Raw genomic sequence first — 10,064 nt, forward strand, 5'->3', positions numbered from 1 at the left:
CTACATGGTCTATTCTAGTGCTTCTCAAGCTTTAATATGCAGAAAAATCACCTGGGGATCATGTTAAAGTGCAGATTCTCATTTAGTAGGTCAGAAGGGGAGGAGGAACAAGATTCTGCTGTTTTCTGTCTCCACAGTTTTGCCAGGCACTAGTTCAAGTATTTTACTTGAATTAACTGATTTAATTCTCCCACTCCAATCCTATGGAACAAAGAGGCTAGCTAAGAATACATACTTTCTTTTGGATAAGGTTCTGCTCTCACTGTAAATATCTTAATGAGATGACACATTAGAGAGATGATGTCCCTCCTGTGAAGTAGTTTTGCTCTAACATACCCCACAATCAATGGAAAATTCTACCTCTTATTTCTGGAGGTAGTCAGGAATCAGACTTTTCAGCATATGGAGTTCTGCAGCTGTGAATACAGCTGCAGTCCCTCAGTTAGTTTAGTGAGACTGATGATTTGAAGAAGGAATTTAGCTAAAAAAGATTTCCCTTTCTCCTCTCCAGAATACAAATGCCTAGGACAAGAATTACACTGTGTCCTTTTTGTTTGTTTGTTTTTGTTTTTATTTTTTGGCAAACTAACATTGAAATGCCTCCTTATTTGGAAGAATCCCACTCTGGATATCAAAGAGGGTTAGATTCTTGGCCGGGCGCGGTGGCTCATGCCTATAATCCCAGCACTAATAATATAAAAATTAGCCGAGTGTGGTGGCGGGCGCCTGTAGTCCCAGCCACTCGGGAGGCTGAGGCAGAAGAATAGCTTGAACCCGGAAGGCTGAGATTGCAATGAGCCGAGAAGGTGCCACTGCACTCCAGCCTGGGCAACAGAGCAAGACTCCGTCTCAAAAAAAAAAAAAAAAAAAAAAAAAAGAGGGTTAAATTCTTCCATCTCCAGGCACCCTGGAAGTGAGGGCTTAGACCAGTGAGGTTTGGCTGATGGAAGTCCTCCCCTGCAGGACTCTGAACCCTGGGAGAGGGACACAGAGACACAGGGAGATTTAGGGGTCTCCAAGGGGTGGCAGGGTTGCAGGAAAAAGGGTCCTTTGGCACAACATAGTGTTTTGTGTCTATTGCAGCCCAAATGGGTTTCTTCCCTGACATGCCTGAAGCCAGGCTCTCAAAAGGCTTGGTTTCCTTTGATTTGGCCCTTTTTCTGAGCCTATTCTCCAGTTATCTTGTGAATTCTATGAGGCACTAATATTATTTCCATAATTCCCTCTCTGATTAAGTTAACCAGAGTTGGTTTATTTTGCACTTAAGAACCCTCGCAATATATCTTCTGATCTATTTGCAGTTTTAATCTCAGGATGGAAGCATATGGGAGGCGAATGGGGATCCCTAATCCTTCTCATGCTGTTAGGGGGAAACAGGTGTGAACACATTGCTTCTGGGGTGGGCTCGTGTGTGTTTTAAATACATACATAACAATCTTAATGAGATATGTCACATACTATAATATTGACCCTTTAAAAATATACAATACAGTGGGTTTTAGTATATTCGCAGAGCTTAGCAATCTTTATTCTGGTTGTTAGTTTTTGTTTTGTCTTAAATAAAGCTCCTTTCAAGAGTTTCTCCAGACCCAAGGAATTACTCGGAATCTACACGACCTTCTCCTGCCGTGGCCTTATACGGAGCAATTCCAAGGGTTTCCTTTATAAATAACGTCGTATCTCCCTAATAGGAAGACGTCTGAGTAAGGTCACTTTTGTTGAGACATTTACAATCTCTCAACTCTACGCTCACTCAATTCACCTAATTTAACTCGAGTACCTCAACTCAATTCGCTCACTCACCGCAGACCCCGCCTCGGGACTGGGCCTCCCTGATTCGCTGGGGCCGAGTGACGTCCTCAGATTGCGACTCTGGGAGTGGAGTGGGGGCCGCGTGGTTATGTGGCTGGGCGGCCGCGGATGGCTCGGGGTTCTCGGACATTGGCGCTGCGACCTTCGGCGCCCTAGCTTTGCCAGGACTTGGAGTGGCTTTAAGGGCCCAATGGCAGAAACACTGTCTACCCAGGTTGGGACAGCGGGCGGGCTGAGGGCTCCGCATCAGCAAAACGGTGACGCTGGTGGCGACGCGAGGGTTGAGCCGTCCCCGGGGTCCCCGAAGCCGGCTGGCCGGGAAGTGGAGCCGGCCCCAGTAGGCGGGGAGTATCCCTCGGCTGCAGTCCCGGGCCCGGGCAAGCGTAAGAAGCGACGGGGCGCAACCGGGGAGCGTGTCGTGCCGCCCCCGAAGAAGCGGCGGACAGGGGTGAGCTTCGGAGATGAGCACTTTAAAGAAACCAGTTATTACTTCGAGGGCGGCCTGCGTAAGGTGCGGCCCTATTACTTTGACTTCCAGACCTACTGCAAAGGTCGCTGGGTGGGCCACAGCTTGCTGCACGTCTTCAGCACCGAGTTCCGAGCTCAGCCCCTGGCCTACTACGAGGCCGCGGTCCAGGCGGGCCGCCTGCACCTCAACGAGAAGCCGGTGCAGGACCTCAACATCGTGCTCAAGGTGGAGTCCTGATGGGGCTGGCCAGAAGCGGGAGAGGAAAAGGGGCAGGGTTTTTTGTTGTTGTTGTTGTTGTTTTCTGTTGTTATGTTTTTTAGGCTAGTGAGGCATAGGTAGTTGATTAAAATCACGTCAATTCTTGACCGCGCGCGGTGGCGCACGCCCGTAATCCCAGCACTGTGGGGGGGCCGAGGCGGGTGGATCACGAGATCAGGAGATCGAGACCATCCTGCCTAACATAGTGAAACCCCCTCTCTACTAAAAATACAAAAAAATTAGCCGGGCATGGTGGCGGGCGCCTGTAGTCCCAGCTACTTGGGAGGCTGAGGCAGGAGAATGGCGTGAATCCGGGAGGCGGAGCTTGCAGTGAGCCGAGACCGTGCCACTGTGCTCCAGCCTAGGCAACAGATCGAGACTCCGTCTCAAAAAAAAAAAAAAAAAAAAAAAAAAAAAAAAAAAAAAAAATCATGGCAATTCTAAAGCGTTCTCACTTTCAATTGGAACACTCTCTTAGCCCCCGTTTCCCACCTCCACAAGTGGACAGTGGCTCTGTGCTTCAGGAGCCAGCCTGTTTATCCTCTTCCTCAAGGCAGCTTCCTTGTTTCCAAGGGACAGAAGTTGGAATTCTCATAATTCCTTTAAACACCGTCTTGTGGCAAGGGCACTCATCACTTTACCCTGCGTTGTAGATCTCCGTGCAAATAGTAATAATAGGGGCTATCATTTATGTCTCTTTACTGTGTGCCGGGCACAAAGTTAAACATTGTATGTCCACTAACGTCTAATTCTAATGACAACCTTGTGAAGTAGGTATTGCTACTCCATTTTACCTCTGAGGAAACTAAGGAAACTCACAGGGGTAAGGCCACAAACAGTGATACTACCAAAGCCTGTGTTCCTGTAACTACTACTTAAACTATTTAACATAGAGCCTGATATGTTAATAGAATTGTGAGATGTCAGGGATAGAGACTAGAATTGTTTAGCCCAGTGCTTTGACTCCTTTAAAATTCCATCACAGGTATGAGGTACCAGACACCCCTGTCAGAAGTAACACTGTTTACCTGTCAGTAACACTGGTTTACCATGGTTGTGAGTGGAAAAAGGCGATTACAGCATTTGGGGAATGGATGGTTTTGGAGTAACTTGTTCCATTGATCAAGCGATTTGGGTCAATATATCATAAATTGATGAATTCCCTCTCCTATCCCAATTTATAAAAGCACAGATCTGGTCTAACCCTCACATTCCACACGAAACGAAGACCCAGAGAGGATAAATGACTTGCCCAAAAGCATGTCGCAAGCCTGTGGCAAATCCTGGTCTACAGCCCGTATCCCTGGACTTAAACCTTAGTTTTGTTTGTTCAAGATCGTGAGCAGTGATGATTTATGGAGGTTTATTCCTCCATTAAAAAATTTTTACCTTTATTATTATTATTTTATTTTTTTTTGAGACAGAGTCTTGCTCTGTCACCTAGGATGGAGTGCAGTGGCGCGATCTCAGCTCACTACAACCTCCGCCTCCCAGGTTCAAGTGATTCTCCTGCCTCAGCCTCCCAAGTAGCTGGGATTACAGGCGCCCGCCACCATGCCCGGCTAGTTTTTGTGTTTTTAGTAGAGATGGGGTTTCACCGTGTTGGCCAGGATGGTCTTGATCTCTTGACCTTGTGATCCACCCACCTCAGCCTCCCAAAGTGCTGGGATTATAGGCATGAGCCACTGCGCCCGGCTAAAAAATTTTACTTTTAAAATACCTTTATTGTAGAGAAAATAACAATTAGCAAAACCAAAAAACATTCATAATCTCACCACCCAGAGATAACACAGTTAACATTTTTGTGTATGTCCTTCCAGTACTTTTTCAATGCCAGCTATCTGCCTGTCTGTCTATATTTTTACAAAATGAGATCACACTCTGCGCACTGCTTTTCTGCCCAAGATATGCTTTCACCATTTTTCCATGTCAGTGAGGAACAGGGGAAGCTGAGTATGAAATTGACTGATTACAGGCTGTGGTCCCTGGGCTGACTTATTACCTATGTCTTTGACAGGACAATGATTTCTTGCGGAACACAGTGCACAGGCATGAGCCACCAGTCACAGCAGAGCCCATTCGCCTGCTAGCTGAGAACGAAGATTTAGTGGTTGTAGACAAGCCTTCCTCCATTCCCGTTCACCCCTGTGGCCGCTTCCGACACAACACAGTTATCTTCATCCTAGGCAAGGAGCACCAACTGAAGGAGTTACACCCCTTGCATCGGCTTGACCGCCTTACCTCAGGGGTGCTTATGTTTGCCAAGACAGCTGCAGTCTCTGAGAGAATTCACGAGCAGGTTCGGGACCGGCAGGTGAGTCAGGCTTTTGTCTCCATAGGCCATTTCTTGGGCTCACGAATGCTCTGTGTCAAAAGGGCATCACAGAGTTCTAAAGTGGTCCTTCATATTTATCTGGCAATCATTCCTACCTTAAGGCAGGTTAACACCTAAAGTGCCAAACGCAGGGTATCTCATACGTTTCCAAAAAATCTTTAGAGATGGCATACACTGCCTCTCTTAGTAGTTTGCTATTTTGAAGCTTTAAAATGCTGACAAGGCCAGGCACGGTGGCTCACACCTGTGATCCCAGCATTTTGGGAGGCTGAGGCAGGAGGATAGCTTGAGCCCAGGAGGTTGAGACCAGCCTGGGCAAAATAGGGAGACCCTGTCTCTGCAAAAAAAAAAAAAAAAAAAAACTTAGCCTGGCATGGTGGTGCATGCCTGTGGTCCCAGCAACTTGGGAGGCTGAGGTAGGAGGATGGCTTGGCCATGGGAGGTTGTGGCTGCAGTGAGCCATGATCGTGTCACTGCTCTCCAGCCTGAGCTATAGAGCAAGACTCTGTCTCAAAGAAATAAATTAACATAAGAAAATGCTGAGCAAGGCTTTTAAGATTATGGGAGAGCCTGCTTGGTGAAAATATTCTAGATGTAGTTAGAAAAGGCTTGGGTAGAAGAGTTTAATGGTAATGATTGTTGTCCTAAGACTTGTAATTCTGAATCTGAATCATAATACATTTACTGAGTGCATACACTATTCCAGGCTTAGTATCAAGCACATTAGAGCCTAACTTACTGACTGCTTATCACAGCCCAATGAGGTAGATGGTTTTCTTTTCTTTTCTTTCTTTTTTTTTTTTGAGATGGAGTTTCACTCTTGTTGCCCAGTCTGGAATGCAATGGTGCGATCCCGGCTCACTGCAACCTCTGCCTCCCAGGTTCAAGCGATTCTCCTGCCTCAGCCTCCCAGGTAGCTGGGATTACAGGCATGCGCCACCACGCCTGGTTAATTTTGTATTTTTTAGTAGAGACAGGGTTTCTCTCTGTTGGTCAGGCTGGTCTCCAACTTTTGACCTCAGGTGATCCACCCGCCTCAGCCTCCCAAAGTGCTGGGATTACAGGTGTGAGCCACCACACCCAGCCGGTAAATGCTTTTCTAATATCACATTTTCTAGATGAGTTAGTAAGATTTAGAGGTTAAGTAATGTACCCAAGATCACAAAACTGGCAAATGGTAGAATTGGAGTTTGAATCTTCTGAGACTGGTCCTTATCACTCCACAAAGGGTTTGGACTCCATGAATTTAGGCTTTGTACTGACTTTCTCCCTCTTCCCTCCTATGTAGCTGGAGAAGGAGTACGTGTGCCGGGTGGAAGGGGAGTTCCCCACTGAGGAAGTGACCTGTAAAGAACCCATCTTAGTGGTGTCTTACAAAGTAGGGGTGTGCCGTGTAGATACCCGGGGCAAGCCCTGTGAGACAGTGTTCCAGAGGCTAAGCTACAATGGCCAGTCCAGTGTGGTACGGTGCCGGCCACTCACAGGCCGCACACACCAGATTCGAGTCCACCTTCAGTTCTTGGGCCATCCCATTCTCAACGACCCCATCTACAACTCAGTTGCCTGGGGTCCCTCCCGAGGCCGGGGCGGCCGCATTCCCAAGACAGATGAGGAATTGCTACGGGACCTGGTAGCAGAGCACCAGGCCAAACAGAGCCTGGATGTGCTAGATCTCTGTGAGGGTGACCTGTCCTCAGGACTCACAGACTCTACGGCCCCCTCCTCAGAGTTGGGCAAGGACAGCCTGGAAGAGTTGGCTGCAGCTGCCCAGAAGATGGAGGAAGTAGCTGAGGCAGCCCCTCAGAAGTTGGACACAATAGCCTTGGCACCAGAGAAGGCAGTTGAAACAGATGTCATGAATCAAGAGGCAGACTCACTCTGTGCAGAGTGCCGGCTGGTTCGACAGGATCCCTTGCCCAAAGACCTTGTGATGTTCCTACATGCCCTACGTTATAAAGGGCCAGGCTTTGAGTACTTTTCACCAATGCCTGCCTGGGCACAGGATGACTGGCAAAAAGACTGAGGGGTGTGGCCAATGGAGGGATTGCTTCTTGGGTTGTGACAAGGATGGGCTATAGGGCAAGGGCTGACCCCGTGGGCTGGTACTTGGGGTTTCTATAGGAGTGAGGTCGGGCTTCTAAAGAGACATGCTCATACTTGCTACCTCCTTACAGTGGGAATTTGGAGATTTTTTGGTTTGTAAATATATCCCTTTTTCTAACATATTTTGTGTCTGGTTTTCTTCCTGTTTTTTTATTATTGATGTAAAATTCACATAACATAAAATTAACCACTTTAACTGGCCAGGCACAGTGGCTCATGGCTATAATCCTAGTACTTTGGGAGGTAGAAGTGAAAGGATCATTGGAGTCCAGGAGTTCAAGGTTAAAGTGAACTGTGGGCCAGGCACGGTGGCTCACGCCTGTAATCCCAGCACTTTGGGAGGCCAAGGTCAGGAGATCGAGACCACGGTGAAACCCCGTCTACTAAAAATACAAAAAAAATTAACTGGTCGTGGTGGCAGATGCCTGTAGTCCCAGCTACTCAGGAGGCTGAGGCAGGAGAATGGCGTGAACCCGGGAGGCGGAGCTTGCAGTGAACCCAGATCGTGCCACTGCACTCCAGCCTGGGCGACAGAGAGACTCCGTCTCAAAAAAAAAAAAAAAAAAAAAAAGTGAACTGTGATTGTGCTGCTGCACTCCAGACCCTGGACAGGGTCTTAAAAAAAAAAAAAAAAAAAAAAATTGACCAATTTAAGATGTACAGCATAGTCACATTTAGTACATTCACAGTGTTGTACAACCGTAACCTCATATATTTCCCAAAAGGAAACCTGTACCCATTAAGTAAGTGGTCACTTTCCACTCGCCTTCCACCAGCCTCTGGCAACCACTAATCTACTTTCTGTATGGATTTGCCTATTTATTCTGGACGTTTTATATAAATGGAATGATACAACATGTGACCTTCTGTGTCTCTGTTTCCCTTGGCATAATGTTTTCAAGGTTTTTTCAACTTGTAGCATATATCAGTACCTCATTCTTTTTTTTATGGCAGAATCATCTGTTGTATGGATATACCATATTTTGTCTATCTGTTCATCAATTGATGGACATTTGGGTTGTTTCCACCTTTTCGTTATTGTGAATAGTGCTGCTGTGAACATTGAATATGTTTTCAGTTCTTTTGCGTATATACCTCACAGTGGAATTGCTGGGTCGTATGGTAATTCTTTGAGAATCCACTAAACTTCTCCACAGCAGCTGAACCATTTTACATTGCCACCAGCATGCACAGGGGTTTCAATTTGTCTACATCTGTACCAACATTTGTTTTGTTTTGATTATATTCATCCTGGTAGGAGTGAGGTGGCATCTCATTCTGGGTTGTTAGTCTTTTTGTTGTTGAGTGTAGGTGTTCTTTATATATTCTGGATGTGAGAGTCTTAGCAAAAAGACTAACAGCCCAACTTAAAAATGGGCAAAGGATTTGAATAGACATTTTTTCAAAGAAGATATACAAATGACCAGCTAGCATATGAAAAAAAAAAAAGCTCAACATTATTAGTTATCAGGGAATGCAAATCAAAACTGTGGCATTAGTATAAGAATAGACATAGAGTGATGGAATAAAATCAAGAGTCAAGAAATAAACCCATCCATTTAAGGTCAATTGGTGGGTTTTTTTTTATTGTTTTGTTTTGTTTTGTTCTGTTTTTTTGGAGACAGAGTCTCGCTCAGTCGCCCAGGCTGGAGTGCAGTGGCGCGATCTTGGCTCACTGCAAGCTCCGCCTCCCAGGTTCACGCCATTCTCCTGCCTCAGCCTCCAAGTAGCTGGGACTACAGGCACCCGCCACCATGCCTGGCTAATTTTTTTGTATTTTTAGTAGAGAGGGGGTTTCACCATGTTAGGCAGGATGGTCTCTATCTCCTGACCTCGTGATCCACCTGCCTCGGCCTCCCAAAGTGCTGGGATTACAGGCGTGAGCCACCACGCCCAGCAACTGGTTTTTGACAAAAGCGCTAAGACTGTTCAGTGGGGAGAGAATAGTCTTTTTTTTTTTTTTTTTGAGACAGTCTCGCTCTGTCACCCAAGCTACAGTGCAGTGGCGTGATCTCCGCTTACTGCAACCTCAGCCTCCCAGGTTCAAGCAATTCTGCCTCAGCTTCCCGAGTAGCTGGGATTACAGGCACGTGCCACCATGCCTGGCTAATTTTTGTATTTTTAGTAGAGACAGAGTTTCACCATGTTGATCAGGCTGGTCTCGAACTTCTGACCTCGTGATCCGCCCACCTTGGCCTCCCAAAGTGCTGGGATTACAGGCGTGAGCCATTGCACCTGGCCCGAGAGAGAATAGTCTTAAACAAATTTCTTTTTTCTTAAACAGTTCATGCTGGGAAAACTGAGTATTCACATAAAAAAGAATAAAGTTAGACCCCCAGCTCACATATACAAAAATAACTGAAAATAGGCCAAGGACAGTGACTTACACCTATAATCCCAACACTCTGGGAGGCCAAGGCAGGAGGATCCCTTTAGGCCAGAAGTTTGAGAAGACCCTGAGCAACATAGCAAGACCTTATCTCTACAATAAATAAATAAATTAGCTGCCTGCAGTGGTGTAGCCCTAGGTACTTAGAAGACTGAGGCAAGAGGATTAGTTGAGCCCAGGTATTTGAAGCTGCAATGAGCTATAATGGTGCCACTGCATTCTAGCTTGGGTAACAGAGTGAGAACACATCTCTAAAACAAACAGAAATGAAACAACAGAAAGCAGATCAAGACCTAAAGAGAACTAAAACTACATAAGTCTTAGAAGAAAATACTGGGATAAATCTTCAAGACCTTGGATTTGGCAATGGGTTCTTAGATACAAAACCAAAAGAATAATCAGTGAAATAAAAAATAAATTGCACTTTATCAAAATTAGAACTTTTGCAAATCAAAAGACACTATTGAAAAAGTGAAAAGACAGCCTACAGAATGGGAGGAAATTCCAGAAGAGGAATAGTTGGGTATATGGTAATACTAATTTACATTTTTGGAGGAGCCTCCATACTGTTTTTCATAGTGTTTGCAGCATTTTACAATCCTACTGACAGTGCATAAGGGTCCGATTTCTTCACATCTTCACCAACACTTGTCATTTTTTTCATTTTTTGATAGTGGCCATCATAATGGGTGTGAGAT

General features: G+C 45.9%; 1 protein-coding gene across 3 annotated transcripts; it reads left to right on the plus strand.

The window, feature by feature from the left end:
• Positions 1–1,878: 1,878 nt before the first annotated feature.
• Positions 1,879–7,099, plus strand: RPUSD2 (RNA pseudouridine synthase domain containing 2). 3 transcript variants are annotated; one of them, XM_008017013.3, is made up of 3 exons: positions 1,879–2,506; positions 4,557–4,853; positions 6,163–7,099. In XM_008017013.3, exons 1-3 carry the CDS (start codon positions 1,901–1,903, stop codon positions 6,895–6,897), a joined length of 1,638 nt encoding a protein of 545 aa, XP_008015204.3. In that variant the 5' UTR covers positions 1,879–1,900; the 3' UTR covers positions 6,898–7,099. The 3 variants fall into 3 exon arrangements, with proteins under 3 accessions (XP_008015204.3, XP_008015205.3, XP_008015206.3); XM_008017014.3 differs by having other exon boundaries at positions 1,879–2,323; XM_008017015.3 differs by having other exon boundaries at positions 1,879–2,260.
• Positions 7,100–10,064: the final 2,965 nt, after the last annotated feature.

This window comes from Chlorocebus sabaeus, chromosome 26 (assembly GCF_047675955.1).
Source record: "Chlorocebus sabaeus isolate Y175 chromosome 26, mChlSab1.0.hap1, whole genome shotgun sequence".
Classification (NCBI taxonomy): Eukaryota; Metazoa; Chordata; class Mammalia; order Primates; family Cercopithecidae; genus Chlorocebus; species Chlorocebus sabaeus.